The following is a 20,148-nucleotide window of genomic DNA, read 5'->3' as shown; positions in this document are numbered from 1 at the left end:
TGAGAGTGTTTAATTTGGAAAGACTTTCTAATTTGTCTTGTTTCATTATTAAATATGATTTACATTTTTATGTTAAAATCTACATGACACAGGAGTCAGTAATACATCATCTATAGCTGAAAAATGCCCCTTTACCTGGAGAGAAGTTACATTTAATAAGCTCAGCTTGAAAGGGAGAACTCTTAACACTGTAGATTTGCAAAAAAGAACAGCAGGCAGCGATGTTCATGCATTATCCAGTGACGGGCAAGTGCAGGTTATATTGAAATTATCTGGCAGTGCACTGCTATCATTGAGTGCAAAGCAACAGCATTGATATCCCTTCACAGACAGCCCAAATATTTGAAACCCCTTTCCTTGTATCAATTAAACCACCTTAGCCCAGTATCTGGCCACAGAGTCCTTCAGCACTGCTGATTGTCTGGACACCACTGCTGCAGGCATTTGCTGGAGCCCATTTCACTTGCTTGCCACTTGAGAGAGAAAGCCCACCTCATCTATTTTCCAGGTTGAGAGGCTGCAATGTGCCCTGCTGTTGAAGGATTTGTTTGCTGCAGATATTAAAACTTTTTCTTGCACTGAGAGATGAGTTTTCCAACCTACTGTGCAGCGAGTTCCTCTGCACCAGTAGCTGACTCACCTCAGAGTGGCATTGGGCAGAGTTTTCCACCCCATTACATCAGCCTTTTGAAGTCTTCAACTTGTAACCTAACCTGCAGCAACATCCAATATTAGTCCTCGTTTCTGGAGGAATGAGCATTCTCTGCTGAGCCTGTCTTGCACTCATTCTCCACTACACATCTGGGTTGATAATCCAGTGGCTTAAACTCCCACAATTGTTTGGCGAAGATGCAATGCTGTGTTTGCATGTGGTTGGAGCTTGGCCGTGCACAGTGTACCATGAGGATGCTGCGGTGATTTTTTTTTTTGGCTTGGTTTGTAGTGGAAAACGGTTGTACAGTAAGTGCATGGTAAGGATTCAGACATTTACCTCTTTAGAATCACTCCAAGTCAACAAAATGCTTACTGGAATCAAAGTGGTTCCTCTTTTAGATGTTGGTAAACAGTTTGACTTATGAAAATCATAATGGGAAAGAATCCACACTACTGAGGCAGCAGTAAATATACAGAGTCCCGGAATACCACTGTACAGAAACATTTTCTGAAATTAAAAATGTATACTTTAATGTTAATAATGTATATTTTTCAATTATGACAGCCACAGGATTCTAGTAATGTAGGAATGTTGATGGGCAGATGTTGAACTGAGGAGCCTGTGCCCTGTGAAGATTTGATTCTGTAGATTGCTTTTATGTAGCTCATATGGAAGTCAGAGTCTAAACTCAGCATAACAGTATCATGCTTATTTCCTGCAAAGACTTTACAGACTGATTTCAAAATCTTTTAGCTTAAAGAGCTCACTTACCACTAGTAATTATAAAAAAAACTACTACCTCTCTGTAGTAGTTTCTGGAGGAATAGTGTGGGCGTAGATGTTTGAGTAGGTAATTTAATTTTTGAAAATTGGTCTTTAAACAAATCTTTAGATCAGCCTGTCAATCCTCATTTACACAAAGAGCTGAAGATAGACAACAGCTGAACAGTAGCTACCACAGACAGAGTGACACTTGACCTTTCACCTTTGGTAATGGGGCCCACATTCTTTTGCTGTCAAGTGCTCTGGGTAGGTTTTGCATTAGTAGAGTTTTGATTAGTAGATTAGTAGATCTTTTTTGTCAAAATGAAAGGAGTATGATAAACTGTACAGTTAAAAATGTTTTTACTGATTTTATTTTCGGTACATTTGTTTTCCTTCAGACTGTGTCTAAATGCCTTTTTCAAGTTTGATACCTCAGAAAAACCATTAGACCTTTTTATTCATTTTTCCTCTTCTAGACATTAATGTATCCTTCTATGTCAACACAAAATATATTACCAATGAGCTATCCTGGCAGAGTTTGTTCCAGTCTAAAAAAACAGGTGAGGTTATGGATCTGACTACCATCTGATTTTAAACAGGTTCAGAAAAAGAGCAGTGTACCAAACATGCTGAAACACTGATTAGATCATTTAATCTCCTGTACATGACAAGTAAGCAAAATTTGATTATGCATAAAAAACTACAGCTTAAAAGCTTTCATAAATCTTTATTTTTGTGCAGTTTTTCCTCATATTTTGACGGGAATCATTTTGATGATGCTCTTATCCAAGAAACTTCCAATCATACAACCGGGCGTTTTTCTGGAGCAATCCTAGTAACTGCTCCCTGCTCATGGTGCAACAGCAGTGCTCCACCAGGGATGATCATTAGGACTGGTGACTACAGTTTATTGAAGATCAATGAAATGAAAGCGTATATTTTTTAGATTCAGAAAATCAGTGCAAATGTTAAGGATTTGGAAATGTACCAAAATATTTGCCATGCTTTGTAGGTGATAAAATAGTTTGGGGAAAAAATGCTCTTCAAAAACTTAAACATGTACATACCGTACATTTTTGATGCAATGTTTAATCAGAAAAAAATTATTCCGTTTATTTTTTGGTAGCCTTGTAAAAAACAAGCAGTCACAACACTACAGTGGTACCACACTAGTTTTGCCCTAACTCGTTCCAAGGTTCAAGGTCTTGACAGAGCTCTTACTGCTGTATAGTCTTTCACTTGAACTGTCTGCTGTATTCAGTGCTAAGGTACCAAAAACAACTGGAAATTGCATCATGTAAGACAGCATTTACTATTCTTTACCTTCAATATAATCTTGCAAGGTACTCGGTTATATAGAATCCACAGTAAGCATATAATATTTAGCATGTTGTTGGAAGGTTCATGTCTGTAATGTTGTAAGTTAATTTTTAGCGTAAAAGATACCCATGACAACAGAGAAAATGAGGTGACGGATTCCCTTACACTGTGAGGCTTGGGAGTTTATGCCCGAGTGTCCTTTGAGATGGTCCGTTTCCAAGCCTACAGTGGTGTGAAAAAGTGTTTGCCCCCTTCCTGATTTCTTATTTTTTTGCATGTTTGTCACACTGAAATGTTTCAGATCATCAAACAAATTGAAATATTAGACAAAGATAACACAAGTAAACACAAAATGCAGTTTTTAAATGAAGGTTTTTATTATTAAGGGGAAAAAAAAATCCAAACCTACATGGCCCTGTGTGAAAAAGTGATTGCCCCCCCTGTTAAAACATAAATCAACTGTGGTTTATCACATCTTTGGAAAGCGGAGTTCAATTTCTCTAGCCACACCCAGGCCTGATTACTGCCATACCTGTTCTCAATCAAGAAATCACTTGAATAGGACTTGCCTGACAAAGTGAAGTAGACCAAAAGATCCTCAAAAGCTAGACATCATGCTGTGATCCAAAGAAATTCAGGAACGAATGAGAAACAGAGTTATTGAGATTTATCAGTCTGGAAAAGGTTATAAAGCCATTTCTAAAGCTTTGGGACTCCAGCGAACCACAGTGAGAGCCATTATCCACAAATGGTGAAAACATGGAACAGTGGTGAACCTTCCCAGGAGTGGCCGGCCGACCAAAATTACGCCAAGAGCGCAGCGACGACTCATCCAAGAGGTCAGAAAAAACCCCACAACAACATCCAAAGAACTGCAGGCTTCACTTGCCTCAGTTAAGGTCAGTGTTCATGACTCCACCATAAGAAAGAGACTGGGCAAAAATGGCCTGCATGGCAGAGTTCCAAGACGAAAACCACTGCTGAGCAAAAAGAACATAAAGGCTTGTCTCAGTTTTGCCAGACAACATCTTGATGATCCCCAAGACTTTTGGGAAAATACTCTGTGGACTGACGAGAGAAAAGTTGAACTTTTTGGAAGGTGTGTGTCCCATTACATCTGGCGTAAAAGTAACACAGCATTTCAGAAAAGGAACATCATACCAACAGTAAAATATGGTGGTGGTAGTGTGATGGTCTGGGGCTGTTTTGCTGCTTCAGGACCTGGAAGACTTGCTGTGGTAAATGAAACCATGAATTCTGCTGTCTACCAAAAAATCCTGAAGGAGAATGTCCGGCCATCTGTTATTGACCTCAAGCTGAAGCGCACTTGGGTTCTGCAGCAGGACAATGATCCAAAACACACCAGCAAGTCCACCTCTGAATGGCTTAAGAAAAACAAAATGAAGACTTTGGAGTGGCCTAGTCAAAGTCCTGACCTGAATCCGATTGAGATGTTGTGGCATGACCTTAAAAAAAGTGGTTAAGGCTCGAAAACCCTCCAATGTGGCTGAATTACAACAATTCTGCAAAGATGAGTGGGCCAAAATTCCTCCACAGCGCTGTAAAAGACGCATTGCCAGTTATCGCAAACGCTTGATTGCAGTTGTTGCTGCTAAGGGTGGCCCAACCAGTTATTAGGTTTAGGGGGCAATCACTTTTTCACACAGGGCCATGTTGGTTTGGATTTTTTTTTTCCCTTAATAATAAAAACCTTCATTTAAAAACTGCATTTTGTCTTTACTTGTGTTATCTTTGTCTAATATTTCAATTTGTTTGATGATCTGAAACATTTCAGTGTGACAAACATGCAAAAAAATAAGAAATCAGGAAGGGGGCAAACACTTTTTCACACCACTGTATCTGTGTGTGAAGGTCTGTTTAACCCTCAGTCCAGGCTCCCTCCCACTGCTGTTCACACAGTAATTCCTAGTAGCAAAGAAGCTCACTGTGGTTCCCCCTAATTTGGCTCTTTGATACAGGCGTCTTAAAGCCATGCGTCGGGCCCAGTGAGTGAGTGTCTTTTGAAGTCAGTTATAATGCTGGTTTATCTTGGTTTTTCACTGCCCCCACCCATCACCACACACACTTTTCCCAAGTCCCCTGAGACTCCCTCAAAGATCTTTTAAGCAAATCACAGACTTGTCATCAACAGGTGCAGAACACAAAGCAAAAATGAGTGAAAAAAGGTCCCTGCTCTTCCCATAAAGCTCCTACCTAAATCTTTCTGTGCTCCACAGGGTGTCTCATGGGGTTCGCTGACCCCAGCTGTTTTACTAATCTCCTGTCAACACCAGAGTTCACATCAACCTGATCTACAGCTGTTAGAGACTCTCTCCTAATTAGGCTTTTAACACCATTGACCTGTGACCAAGAGTTACAGGGTTAGAGAAATGGTATGGTAGTTGGCAACATATAGAGATATGTATTTAAAAAAAAAGATAATAGTTTGCTTTTTTCAGGTTAGAAACCAGAATTAGAGAAGTAACTAGATAATGAAAGGCCACTCAAAAACATTTTAGTTCCTGACAATGACCTTTATTCTTTGAAAGGTCAGATGACTTGCCTCCTGTACTGCTTACTGCTTCACTCTGATGTTATCATTATGCTGTTTTATGGCAAAGTGTGTTATGGATGTAGACAGTTTTAGGTATTTCACACCATATACTGTGCATTTCTGACAATGGCCCATCTTCACAGAATAATCTAAAGAAAATACAGCATTCAGGTATTCTTTATCTCAAAAAGCTTTATGGAAGTTGAGCTGTATAATCCAGGATTGTGGGTTGGAGGCTCAGTTCTGTCACTAGCCTGTCCCTATGAAAGGGATTGGCTGAGCACTACCCGATTGTAATGTAGAACTAGTTGGCCTAGAATACTCTTACTTCCTGGCAACACTTGTACCTCCCAGGTGCTTGCAGGCTCATGGTGTTTTCACTGAGGGATGTGCCTCTCCAGTTAGCTCTGAAACCTGCAGCTTGTGATATGCCAAAAGACAAGTGGCTAGAAAATAGGTAGGTTGAAGAAGTCTACAGTTCCTCATTCATCATTGATTATGGGCTTTGTAACAGTGAGTGAGCATGTGCAAGCTCTCTGTGAGAATGAAAATATGTTGTTAGCACCCTTCCAAAATGCTTGCTGGCAATTCAAAATTCTGTTTTCATTCACTGTTCTATTGGGAGCTCTTGTGTCAAAGAGCATGTGATAGATTACAAAAGAGAGGAAGCCATTTGCGTCTTGCTTGATCGATTAGCTTTCAGATAATCTATCGTAAAATCTTCACAGGGTGCGTGTTCGAGTTCTAGAATCCAGATGTATCTTCTTGTGATCCCAGCTGAAGATTTCATTATCAACATGTTAAATATCTGAATTGGCAGCATCCGAAAATGCCAGCTTTTTTCAGAAATATTCAGAGCAATAGGGTATATGCTTCCTATAGAGAAGTGTAGGTTTGGCAATGCAGAGTTCCATGACTTTAAAAGTAGTCCCTTGGTAAAAAAAAATCATTGAAGAACTTTAGTTTACAGCTGTTATTAACTTTTATTGATTTTGTGAGACGTCGCTGCTAAATATCATTTCGCAGGCTCTGACTCTTAAGCATAACAAAAGAAAGGTTAAAATTGAAAGGACATCAATAGCCCCATTAAATTTGCCAAGCAGTTAGTTTAGTGATGAGAAAACTGATATTGCTTTAAATAATCAGAAATTAGTGTCTGCAATATGAGAATCTGATTTGTGCACACCTTTTACTCCGTCTTTGCAATCTGTTGTCCTGCAGCATCTCAATTTTTCCTTATGTTTCTAGAGAAGTATTTCCAGAATGGCGATACATTCTGCACCTTCATGTACGCAGTCACTAGTAAGCATCCTAGTGCAGTTTTGCTGTTCTGAAATCACACTATTTTGGGACCATTTGAAAATGCCATGCATCTTCTGGGCTATTTGCTTTGGTCTGTGTTTCTCCTTCCTTTTTTGTCTTTGTGGCCTCAAGTATTTATGAGCAGATTAAAGGTTTGTAGGGCCTTGTGGCTTTTATTCCACTTGTCTTGCTTAGGTAAGCTTGTAACTTATTAATCAGCCTTCATGTTGAGACTGCAAAACTCCCCCCGATAAAAAAAATCTTGAATCTTCAAGTTTCATTAATTATAAGACTATGAGCACATGGCCACCGTGGCAGAATATTATACCATAAGGGTATAAAGCACACAATCTTTCAAATTGAGTTTCCTTAGCATGTAAAAAGGGTTAAAACAATCTTTCATTCCAGAAGCAGAATTGATTAACTGCTTTGATTGTGTTTATTTTAAAAAACAGGCACGGATGACTGGGCAAGAATAATGTAGAGGGTTTGTAATCCTTATCTGCTACGGTAACTGATTTATACATTTTCCCTTATGATTGGTGAATAAAGGCCACAACTTGAATCTGAACCTGACATTGTAGATCTCCAGTTCCACAATATCACTGGAATTGTCAGATCTTAAAATGAAAGGGCAAAAGCTGGGGAGAAAGAATAACTAAAAAATAGTGCAATTTGATTTTGAAAATAAGTTACTTGTTTGTGCTTGGCAGAAGACTCCAGGGTTACCAGATTGTGTTTTTCAGTGCCATTTCAGCTTCATAACATCATTCTGCTTTCAGGGCATGAGACCTGCTGCTAAATTAAAGCTACGGTCAAACCTCAGGGCTCCCACTATGTGGGAACGGGAAGTTAATAACCGGAGGTGAGGCGGGAGCATGCCTCGAGAGTGAAAAATATTACTTTGCTTTTTCCAGCCTGGGAGTCTGAGGCGCTGTGATCTTTGACCTGTGATCTTCTGGGGCAACCTGCTGCAGCTGGGAGTCAAGGGCCAGAGGTCAAGGGCCACAGTTAAAAACCTTAACTAAAGGCCAGGCTTCTTCCATTTTTAAACCAAACAAAGACCTCACCATGCCTCTTCTTCCTCCATGGATATAGTCCCACTACTTTCTTGCAATAGTTTTGCTGCTGTCGAATATGTTGCTTGATGATGTTTAAGGTCTTTAAAAATTAGACTAGGTATAAAACCTTAGTATACGACCATTAGCAAAAATGAAGTAAGACCTTATCTTTATAGGATTATCTCCTGCAAACCAGGACTGGAGTTAATTTCTTGCCTCTTCAATCTCAACCTTCTGACACACTCTGCGGGGGCTTGTCATCTGCACTTTTCTTTGCTCCTCTGATGTTCTCAACCTTCCTTAAAACTCACAACTGCGGATGATTTCTCTCTCTTCCTAATCTCATTTGATCTGCTTTTTCTCTACATTTCTGTTTGAGCATCCAACCTACATTTATTAGTCCAGATGTCCTCATTCACAGCCCTAGCTGCTATGGTGGTGGGTTTCCCCTCTTCTTCCATCAGTTGGTGTTCTTCTTGGTTGCAAACTGTGCTGCCAAATCGACTTGCTTTTAGGTGTCCGTTTTAAATCATCTGTTTTGGGGATGTTTTTTGGGGGATGTGATCAATGCTGATCTTCAACCATTGCTATCATAATTTCCTCAGCCACGTGAATTAACACCAAAGTGTCTGGAACTGCCAGTTGGGAGATGTCTTAGAGGCATCCTGTCCTATTTACACCAATGTAGCTTTGCACCAAGTATGTTTAGAAAGTAGCTGTGATAAGATAAGCACTTTGAAGGCACTGTCTACATGAAAGAAGTGCAGAGTTCTTGTACTCTGTAGTTCTGCAGAATAAATACTCTGTTCCAGAGATGGTAATTATTTGAATAAGAAAGCTGATCACCTGTTTATTTAGATCTTAACTGGCAATAGAAAAGTACCTTTAAAACCTACAGGACACTGACCTTCAAGAACCAGGTCAGGTACCCCCGATCCCACTCCCCCTAGATTGTACCCCCAACGCCTATCAGGGGAGCAGGTGTTTGCCAGATTGTAGCTTCACACTAAGTGTTTAGAAAGTATTTGTATTAGATTGCATTAGGATAATAAGATGTAATAGGATAAACACGTCAAAGGTTTTGTCTAAATGAAGGAAGAGGTGAAGAGTTTTTGTACTCCGTGATCCTGCAGTGTAAATAGTCTTCTCCAGAGATGAATCTCTGTACTATTACAGAACTTGTTTTCCTTTAATATGTGGCAACACCAGCACAATAAATAAAGGATTTACCACATTCCTCCTACATATGTCAGGAACAAACAGGAAATATTTATGCCTGCATTTTCTCACGCAGCTCTGTCAAGCTGTCGTTTTAAGCTCAAACATCAAGATTAATAAACAGCCTATAAAAGTCATGTATGTGACTGTTCAGTGCATATTCACTACCAAATCAAACAGCTGACACTGAGGCAAGACAACAAGGACATCATAATAATGTTAAGCATAAAATGGAGCATGCATAAACACCACAGTATCTAGTGGTTTGGTCTTCTACATCAAGTAGGGTCCATACACACAGTCCAGTGGAGCCATGACATTGGTCCTGTGGTATAAAATGGTGGAATGTCCTTTGGAATGGACAGAGGGAAAATTCTTCTGCTTCTACAGCTAAGGTTTGGCCTGCTAATGTTGTGTGTGGAATGTAAACGATGTAACAATCATTCCATGGCAATGTTTATTAGAACATAATCCTCAGGAATCTAAACACAGAAAAGTATATTTACACAAAGATGTGTTGGTGTCTGGAACAAGCTGTCCAGCCTCAAGGGGAAGATGGTGCTTCAAGTTGCAGCTAGTTCAAAGATCTAGCTGGGATCCGTTATTTGTAACTGAATGATTATGGGTCACAGTCTCCTCTTATCTGTAACCTTGACATGGGTCTACTGTATATTAATATAATGGGTGGCATTGCCATGATCTCTGATCTTCTTATGAAGTTGTAAAATTCCTAATTGAACGATTACTTCCCAGTTTTATTCAGTTGTTTAACATTATGTATGACATGCTTAACATAATACTTCCATTTTTAAATTGTCTTCCGTTTATTGCATAATAGGATCCCTTTGCTTTAGTAGGTCTGATTCATCCTGCATGCCTTTGACGACTAAAAGGTGTCATACATGTGAGAAGGAGGTAGCCTTGTGGGTAACTAGACAACTGTGAAACAAATCTTTAAAAACATTTCCTGTTGTTTTCATTGTTCTGAATAAGACACAAGTTAAAACATTTGTTTCTTCTGGAAGATTGTTTCAGTGTTTGTCTAAACAAGATTATAGACCAGCTTTGAAAACATTTGCCACTAATATTTTGGCAGAGATGAAAACTGTTGTTCGCATGTTTTGTGAAGAAGAGCATTTTGTGAGGAAGTGTAATCCATTCTGTGGATTGATCTAGCTTCCTTTCTGAATGGAGTGATTGGCAAGCTGTGTGGTTATCTGCTTGATTGCAACTGTTTTATTTTTAGTTTGTCTACATTCTGTGTCAGACAAAAATCAGGCTATCATTTTAATTTTTTTAATACTTTTTGATGCTTCTGACAAGTTATTAAAATATATTTTTCACAGTGCCACAGTCTTGATCATAGCCTGCTCTTGCAATTTTTAATCTGCCTCAAGCTATAAGGATATAATTGTGAATCCCATTTCTTTGAGCTTCTTCTTGCACAGTATAAGAAAGTCAGTGGCTCTGTCCTCAGACCAGCTACAGGATTTGGAGCAATTGAAAAATATAAAGTAAATCTCTTTTTTAGTATGAATGTGGTTATCTCCTTATTGAGATGAAAAGCCATAAATAGACTCTTAGAGGGATGTCCTCAGTTAAGTTGCTTTATTTGAGCTAAACATAGCTTTGCCGAAGATTTACTTTAAATATACCACGGCATTATAAATGCAACCAATGAGCACTGGAATCTCTAGCATTAGTTGTGGCTTTTAATGTCTGTCAGTACATGCTAACAATGGAAGATTTTTACACAACTTAGGTAAATAATAGAAGGTAGAACATCATTGTACAGATAATAAAAAAAGATAAGGTTGGTTTGGTTTAAAACATTTCAGGACAGAAGTAGAGAAGAAAAATGTAACCACAATACAGTAAATTTATTTCTGTGGCTGGTCTCATCAAAATTGCAAAGTCCCCTAGTATCAAGATTAGATTAACTTCTTTTGAAGCTGTCCGAGGAAAAACATGATACCAGGGATGTAGCAGAAGAGCTTACAGATCAGTGCAATCTTCAGTTAGAAGTGTGGTAATAAGGAAATGGACACTTACATTATTTATAGAAAAAGTACAAAAACTTTGAGGAAATGGCATTTTAAAACAAATTTAAAATATGCCCTTGACGATGTCAACATAAATTACATGTATGTCATACATATACATGAACTGAATTCTGATATTTATAACTACATGAATGAAACCAATATTAAGAAATGGTCTATTTTTAAAAGTGCCATAAACTGTTTTCAAAGTCAGTCATAAACTACCACTGGAGAAAATTAAAATTCCTAAAGATCTGCCTTTTGGCAGTGTTGGAAATCTAGTTTGTCCAAGGACCTACTGTAATGATTGTATTAACAAAAAACATTCCTGAATACTTTACCACTTTCACTGATGGAAAACAAATATTCAAATTACAAACCTGCATACCCACTTCTCTCTCGCACACAAAAACATGAAAACATTTTAAAGTAAAACATTCTAGAAGCCTATACCGTATCATTTCCGAAACCAAAGGTTTAACTACACTTATTGGCTCCTTAATGAGTGGAGATTAAAAGAGCCTCCAGTACTCATCCTTTTGAGATCAGTTAACATGGCCTCACTTTGAACAATGGAAATTCTTATACTCGCAGTGGAAGACACAATGATGTGAGTAATTTCGATCAGCCTCTGCTTTACACAAAGGAATTCAGTGGTCACAATCTAAAAGTTATAAAAACATAAAACCTGGACAGTGTCCACAGTGGGATTTGGCACTAAGGGACTTTTAGAGAATGGCATTAAGTCAACATATACCACCTGCACGTACATCAGGCCCTGCACAGAAATCAGAGGCTCTAAATTGTCACACAGTGTTCACATGCATACAAGTCTAAAGGAGTAGTTTGCTGCATTATCTGAAAAAATACAACCAAATGTGCATTGGAGAAACCAAAGGACAATTAGCTGATCACTCTGTGGTTCATATACAAAAGAATTCAAGTTAATACCCCAGTGTTTCCAGATGCCTGTCTCTTCAATAGCATTAATCGCAGTGCTGAAGGCACTACCATCTGTGGAGTATGTCAGTGTTGTGGAACAAATGCTTCCTGCAAACAAAAGGAACAAGAAATGTTCTTTACACTGGGAACAGCGGAACCCATTGGAATGAACCTTCAACTCCAATGTCGGAGTGCAGACGTTTTCAACTTTGCTTCAGTGTTCTCACCAGCTGATGAAACACCCTCAATGAAATTATTTTTTTGTGTGCAACATACCAGTCGTCCTTTTATTTTTAAGTTAGATATTTACCTAAATAAAAAGCTGGTGAGGTATAATGATCTGGTTGGGGAACAGGTAAACGTTTCTTCTCTGCTGGAAGGAAAGGAAGATCTACTTGGCTATGGATCCTTCAAGATGTCTTCAAGGCTCTATAGCTGAAACACTACCTGTTTTCCCTTCCTTTCAGCATGGAATAAACCTTTACCTGTTCCTTTGCAGCCTTCACATACTGATGCCTCTCCCTACTCGAACTTCATGATCCTGTTAGGTCAACACCAGTCCCCATTACCCACAGAGTCCTTTGGTTTCATTTAATGTGTTTTCTAAATGATTAAACTGGGCAAATTATTTGGATAAGGAATCCAATCACTTGTTTATTTAGGTCTCAATTAAGACAATATTAGGCAATAGAAAAGTACCTTTTAAAACCTGCAGGACGCTGACCCTCGAGAACCAGGTCAGGTACCCCCGATTTTACCCCCACCCTATTTGAGGGAACGGGTGTTTGTTTGACCTTGTGGTCTAGTCATTTAGAGGTGCATCCGAAGAGCAGTTTGAATCTGATGTCTAACTGCTTGTAACTCTCTTGTGTTGTTTACAATAAACACTGATAAATTTCCTGTACACCATTCCTGACAAACGGCTTTGTGGACAGTGTAATCGCATTGTTCTTTAATGACTAATTTTATTTTATAGATTTTCTTGTAAAATATCTCAAAGTCCTCTTGCTATATTGCATTTTGTTTCCTATTAACTATCAATTAATGTAACACATTAGCAAATGAAGCACAGCTAGACAAAGAGCTAGACAAAGCTCTTTAAATTTCAAGCAATTGCAAGAGCCTGATGAATTTTCCACAGCTAAAAAAGTGGGGAGTGAGGTTAGAATAACAAAACGGAGGCCATGCTAAGCAGGGAGTCGGCAGTGATGAGAGTGGGGTGGTTAATGAGCACAAACAACGCAGTGGTAATGAGGGAGGCTGCAGATTAAGGGAAAGCCAGAGAACACACATGCCTTCAAATTCCAAAAGCCAATTATTTAGTGCCCAGACTGCAGGAAATGTTCTTCTGGTAATAGGAATGCTCTCAGTTATAGATTTCCCTTTCTTTAGTTTTAAGACCTGTAGACCCCAGTTTCCATGTCGAACCTGGGTCCCTGTTTGCCAGCAAGTTATACTGCAGGGGAATTTTGTATAGTCATGTCTTCTTACTAAAATCAGGGACGTAGTTACACTAATTGAAATTCAGAAGATGTTGCATATTGAGTAACGAGCATTTATATACTGTACCAGTGATAGTCCACAAATAAGATCTTTCAATTTTTACCTCAAAGCAATCCTGCCCCCTCCCCCCCGGTGTATCTGTGAGCTGCTTGAGTCATCTCCATGCAGACTTCACAGGCTGCTTGTTAGGAAGTACGAGCTAGAAGTATATCTGCTGTCTTTTTATAATGATGTCTAGTATTTACTTGTATCATTCACCATGTTATTAGGATTTATTTTTATCTATTCCACTTTCTTTCCTTTGATTGTCACGGCATAAGTGTGCACGGCTGTTAGAATCCAGTTTAAAAGCAGGGAAATCTGAGGAGAAACAAGACAGGTGTGAGGAAACCAGGAAACTGTTTTTCACATCGCCCACAGCTCAAGGATGACATTTGACCAAACCGCTGCTGGTGTGGAAGTCCTGGGTTCCCAAGGATCTGGGATGTGGAGACCAGTTTTCTGTGACGCTCATGGATGTTTGGTTTTCCAGTGGCAGGGAGAGACCCAGGAGTTCTGCCCCAATGCCAAGGTGGTCCTGGTGGGATGCAAGCTGGACATGCGGACGGACTTGAACACGCTGCGGGAGCTGTCGAAGCAGCGGCTCATACCTGTCACACACGAGCAGGTGAGCCCCGCCAAGCCCCCTCGGGGTTCCAGGGGAACGATGAACGAGCACAACCTGTTGCTCTACATGACCATCGCGAGTTGCCCCTGTTCAGAGGGGTCCCCTGTTCCCGTCCTGAAGGTCCTTTAAGGTTGTTCCCCCCCATCATCAGTACAGCGAGACTTTCCAAAAAAGGTTTTAAACTAATTTGTCATGGCAATGTAGTTAATATACAATCAAAATATTAGTTTTGGATTTGTTTGCTGATCACATCTTTCACCTTCAAAATTGTTCAGTTTGAGTATTCATGTTTTGATTTAAAACGATTTAGTTAATTATCTGAGGAAAATCTTTGGAAGGAGATTAATAATTTGCCAGTGCAATATATTTAGCAAAGGTGTCATTATATGCTGGGAGACATCAATTTTCCACACTTAAATTGGGATATTAATTGGAATATTGTGATTGGGATACAGAAGATTGACAAGGTTGAAATAGTTTTCTTAATCCATTAAGACTTAATGCCACTAAGGAAAATAAACCTATTCTTTTCAAACAGTCAGGATATTAAGAGAGTAGAAGTGATAGGGAATAGTGATGTTTCATGTATACTTTAACTCTTTATATGCTGAACCTAAAATTAGAGTTTATAGTTTTAGAAAAGCAGACAGAGGAATGGAATAGAGCTTGCCTGGTGAACTGTGACCATATGGATACAGATTCAGTGGAAGAAGGATGGTTATACTTCAAACACATAATGTTCCAGGCTCCAAACTAATTCATTCCTGGAACAAATTAGTCCAGGTGTAAAAAAGTCTAAATTGTGTAATGTGACAGCAATGAAAAAGGAGAAACAGTTAAGGCAACAAATAATGCAAAGCTATTTTTTCAGTGCTTTTTTCAAAAGTAAGAGAACTGCAAAAGTGGAGGTAAACAATTTTCGGGGATGTAATGAGGGATTCATATTTCATATGTATTTTAGAATAGATGTCAAAACATGCCTAATGTTTTATAATGAGCTTTGTCTGTAGTGGGTAATATTACCTTAACGAACACTGAAGTCCTGCAGGAACCAGGGAAGTTTACAACTAATTTATCACTAAGACCTCATGTCTTACTTAAGGGTATGAAAGGGATTTTATTCATAGATCCTGAGCTCTGCACTTTAAACTCTCATAAGAATGAAAGCTGTACCCATGCTTTGGAGCACTGCAAATGTAAGTAGTTCATAAGTGTTATACAACCAAATCAGGAAACTATACAGTAGGTCTATCAGTCTTATTTTGATTATTGATGAAGTCTGTAAACTAACCTACTAAAACAAGCTTGTATGTTGTATAGAGATTTCAAAGGAAAATTGAAAATCAACCTTTTATGAAGGACTTTGCCACAATCTAAAAGCCTTTATCTTTTTTTAGGCCCTTGGTGGTCTTGATCATTGTCAAACACAGAAAAACAAAGAAGGGAGTGGGCATATACTTGGCAAACGAAATTTAACTTTGAGAATTACAAAGTGATCCACAATGGTTGAAGGAACATTAATCTCATGTGAGTAATTCTGAGCTTCAGGAAGCTTCAAATCAAGACTGTGGGGAAGCAGCAAGAAATCAAGCAACATACATGAATATCCAGCAAACGTGTGAAATTTTAATCCAGGGAAGTTATTTTTAAGATTTATGGTGCTGTAGTAAGACTTTTAGCATACTGTGTTCAGTTTTGACCAGCATAGCGCAGTATATTTCAGCCTTAGAAAGAGTTCAAGGAAGAATGACAAGGATGATTCCTAGTCTCAGGGGATTGACCTATTCAGACAGGTTAACGGAGCTAAATCTCTTCAGTCTAGAGTGAAGGAGATTGAAGGGAAACTTTACTCAATTATAGGGTCTTAAGGTGCATAGATAGGTTTAAAATAGGAGCCCTACTGCAAGATGCACTCTGAGAAGAACCAAGACTTGGAGCCTGGGAGCCTTACTGGAGCCTCAAAGGGAATTAATTTAAAATGGAGATACACACTGAAGCTATTAAACTACCAAACAAGCAAGAATACTGTAAGGATTTCATTGATCCTTAATTTATGTGATTTCATTTTATAGTTGAGGGATTAATTAATTTAGGGTTTCTGTCTTTGGCATAGAACATGAAGGAATTTGTGCATTTTATATGTTTTTTTAACGTTTTCACTTTTAATTTGTGGTCATTTTTTCTTAAAGAATTTCTCTTCCTTGGAGCTATCAGCGGGAGACTGCGCAATGTGTTTACTGTCTTCCTGAAAGCTAAATTATAACTTGAATAAGTCCACAACAAAAAGGCCATCCTGCCAGTTAGAATTATTACTTTGTTAAAAATTATAGTACTGTATGCAATATCAAAGGATTAAAGGTTTTCAGAGAAAAACAAATAAAAGTAATAATATTTTTATATTTTCCCAGTTCAGTCAGTCCAGAACACTACTCTTTCCTGGATGTAAAAGTATTATGATTTATATTTTTCAGAGCGCTGAATACATCAAGAAACATTATTTGAGTTGAACTACAATTTGTTTAGGAAAAGGGATTCTGCAGAATTCTGAGAAAGATCTGGGCTTTGAGGCTTAGAGGAATTAGAAATACTTAAATCGCATGCTTTTTACTCAAGTGAAGTATTTTAAATTATTTCATTTTTTTTCTTAGTAGTTTTTGTTTTATATTTTTAAACTCAATTACACTTTCCTCCTACACAAGTCCTAATCTATAAAGGAAAATGTACTTATGTTCTGTGAATTAATGTTTTGCTTCTATTGTATCCCAGTTTAGTTGGCAGACTGCAGGCTAAGATTTATAGTGGGTTAATGTAAAAGAAGTCCCTCCAGAATATACGAATATCATAATATTATATATTATGACAATAGTGATACAGTATGATTCACTCTTTATATTAACCTATATAAAAATACTTAAGATATAAGCCACTCAAATTAGCGGTGAAGTGATAAGTAATAATAATCAACACTGCTTTTGTGATTAACTTTCAATCAGTCTTGCCCTGTGGATAATCATGTCACGAAGTGTTCCATGAAGCTCAGTCTACCATTGTTTTCAGTGGTAGAAAATTAGTCAAGACCCTGTGAATTTGGAATAAGATAGAAGCAAAGCCACCAGGACACAGCGGTAGCCTGCAAGGATAAGCCAAGATGACCCTTCATGCTCTGTTCGCCCCCTCAGCTGGATTACTGTTACTGCCACTCCAGTAGGAGTGTGTTCTGCATTTGAATGGCGACACAGAGTTAATATGATGTAAAGAGCCCATGTCACACTTTCGCTTCTTTTTCCTGCGTGAGCTGACATTTCTGGGATTCTTCCTCTCTGTCCCGCCTGTCCTTTGCTTTCATGCCTCTGTTGGAGTCTGTGCTGTGCAGCATGCAGTGTGTTTCAGGCTGAGCCAGTTTCCTTCCATTCAATGGAAACACTGAATATTTTGTAACACTGCAGGTTGGACTGGTGTCTAGTTTGCAGTCTAGTTTGTTTTGGCAACGATGAAGTGTTTGTTAAATTTACAGCATTATAAGTGTGTAATTCTGCTCTTTTCACTGCTGTTCCTCACCAGGGAAGCACACTGGCCAGGCAGATCGGTGCAGTAGCCTACGTAGAGTGTACATCCAAAGTGTCCGAGAACAGCGTCCGCGACGTGTTCCACATCACCACGCTGGCCTCTGTCAACAGGATACACAAGAACCTGAAGCGCAGCAACTCCAAGAGAGGACTCAAGCGTGTGTCCCAGCTGCCTGGACGGACTGAACTGTTGGAAAATCCAGAAATGAGGAAGGACCGGGCCAAGAGCTGCTCTATCATGTAAAATGTCAAAAATATTATAATAAGGATGAACTTTGTATTTATTGTTAATTTTTTTTCTTGCACTGGCAACAAAAGGATGAGAAGAAACCTGAAAGAACAGTCCTTGCTTATTTGTTTTACTTTGCTAGATGCATTTGTTTTGGGTAACTACGGCAACTAGGCCTCAGATGAAGAGTTGTGTTGGAGGGACGTTTAAATTGCTGAACGTGATTGCGCCCCACCTCTGGTCTTCATGAGTTCTGGATCAGCTGTGGCTGAGCGCGATGGTGAAAAAAAACAAACTGTCGGGTGAAAGCTTATAAAAGTGAGGAATGTCTGAGGAAGGATGACGTGACTTTTTGTTTTCTGGAGCAGTGAATGGCCTAGCAGTGGCAAACTCCATGTGTTTTGAGAGTTTGTATTGTGTAAGAAAAGGATAAAAAGGAAAAAAGATTAAATGAGTGCTGGAGTGATAGCAAAAGTGAAAGGGTCAAGCCAGAAAGTGTTAAAAACCGTATCCTCCTTCCATGAATCCTGGAAAGGTTTGCTAAATCATGTTACGTACAGGCTAATTCATTAAACCACAAGTGCTTTCAAGATGAAGTCACTTTACATATTGTATCTTCTCTTTTAAACATTGTTGTTGATAATCTTGAGCTTGGTATGCTAAAGTTTAATATTTTTAAACATGCTAACTCTTAAGAAATGAATGTGTTAACGATGAAGCACACTCCTGTGGTTTGCAATTTATACTATTCATGCCAGATGTGAAAATAAAACAGCTTGTATTGCACTAGGGAAATTCAACATCTTTATCGCTTTGCTTTCTATACACGTGCATTAACAGCACAACCTGACTGAGGAGAAGCAGCAGTTTCAAACAGAGCTCTTAACAAGTGGTCTTTCAAAAACTGAAAAACAGCTTTGTATTTTCTCACATGAGTTTCTTCAGAAGCTCAGTGACCTGAATGGATTTAAAACAGGTTTAAGCTTGGGTAATACCACCAGCCACAAATTATAAATCCTGGTCTTGATGGCATGTTTCCATTTGACACAATCTTCCTTACAAGAAAAGAAGCCTTAAGGATTTGTGATTTATGACTTGTAGGAGGGCTGAAGTTTTGATTCATGGGCCCAAGCTAGTGCCTTGTTCATATGCAAATTAAACCTATATTAAGACAGTACAGCATCTCAACTGAGAATCCCAAGGCAGAAATGCATCAAGGCATTGAGTAGTCTGGATGTGTAACTGTCTGAAAGCTTGTTCCATAATGTGTGCAAGGTGAGTTACTAAGAGGCCGGGCAAATTCTACCTGCTCCCTGTCTGCTGGGCTGTGGATCTTGGGGACATCTTCTGACTCCTTTTTCTCAAATTAAATGTGAGGTGGAGCCATATGTTTACCTCTGAGTACTTTAGCTCCCAAATTGAAACGTGAGTCAAGGCACAAGCTTTTACTGTCATTTTACAAATCCTCCAACAACTAGAACGGCTATAAAATACTCTCCCTCACAGTGTAGCCCTCACCAGAGTTCCCATCATTGTGCACCTTTTTTAGGGTCAAATTCTCCTGCATGAAAAGTGTAAAACTAGGCAAAATATCAAAATAAAAATTATGCTGTAGAAATTAGGGGGGGGGAAACACTTCCTGCAAAGCTTAAATTAGTAAAGATTTTCTTTTACCATGATATCACACAATGTATAAGAAGTGTTTGATCTGTAGAGGGGATTCAGAGGAAGTTTCATAGATTCATTATGATTGGATTAAAACCCTTGACTTTGCTTCTCTCTGATGAATAGGAAATAAAACAAAGTTGTTACTGAAAAATGATTGTGCTGATTTATAAAAAAATGTATCCCTTATGAAAATTTTAATTTAAATTTGTTTAGCATCTATAAAATAGTTTAATATTCCATACACTGAAATTAGGACCATAAATTAAGTTACATACATATTGCATCTTAACAGATTTTATTCAAATCTCCTTATCCTCGGCTTAATGAAATTTAAATATTAGTTACACAGTCAGGTTCCAACCAGTTTCAGTATTTCAGTCTGAGAATTGCTTTGTAGTATTGCAAGTGGGTGCTGGGATCCCTTCTAACGTGTTATTTTCATGACAGATCTGATGCTGTGACAAATACCTTTGTCACAAGATGGGAGAGGTTTTAAGATGATAGACCTGAACAAAAAGGAAATATTTGCACTTAAAGAGTCTCTACTGCAAGTGTCTGAGGCCCTCAACCACTGAGGTGCACTCAAGTTTTTAGAAAATGATCAGGCAGCTCCTGCCATTTTGCAAGTCATGTTGGAGCACAGCTGGCCTGAGTGA

At 38.7% G+C, this 20,148-nt stretch overlaps 1 protein-coding gene across 1 annotated transcript in view; it reads left to right on the top strand.

Moving 5' to 3' along the window:
* The window catches only part of rnd2 (Rho family GTPase 2), a 51,200-nt gene extending 31,557 nt beyond the window's left edge, over window positions 1-19,643 (top strand). Inside the window, exons 4-5 of the mRNA XM_088906175.1 lie at window positions 13,895-14,029; window positions 17,591-19,643. Coding sequence (XP_088762301.1) covers window positions 13,895-14,029; window positions 17,591-17,839 — 384 coding nt within the window. The 3' untranslated portion in view covers window positions 17,840-19,643. The remainder of the gene's footprint in view (window positions 1-13,894; window positions 14,030-17,590) is intronic.
* The last annotated feature ends 505 nt before the right edge of the window (window positions 19,644-20,148 follow it).

The sequence above is a fragment of the Atractosteus spatula genome, chromosome 26 (genome assembly GCF_055471065.1).
Source record: "Atractosteus spatula isolate fAtrSpa1 chromosome 26, fAtrSpa1.hap1, whole genome shotgun sequence".
Taxonomy (NCBI): domain Eukaryota; kingdom Metazoa; phylum Chordata; class Actinopteri; order Semionotiformes; family Lepisosteidae; genus Atractosteus; species Atractosteus spatula.
The sequence above is the reverse complement of the archived record's forward strand: the minus strand, read 5'-3'. Positions and strand labels throughout refer to the sequence as shown.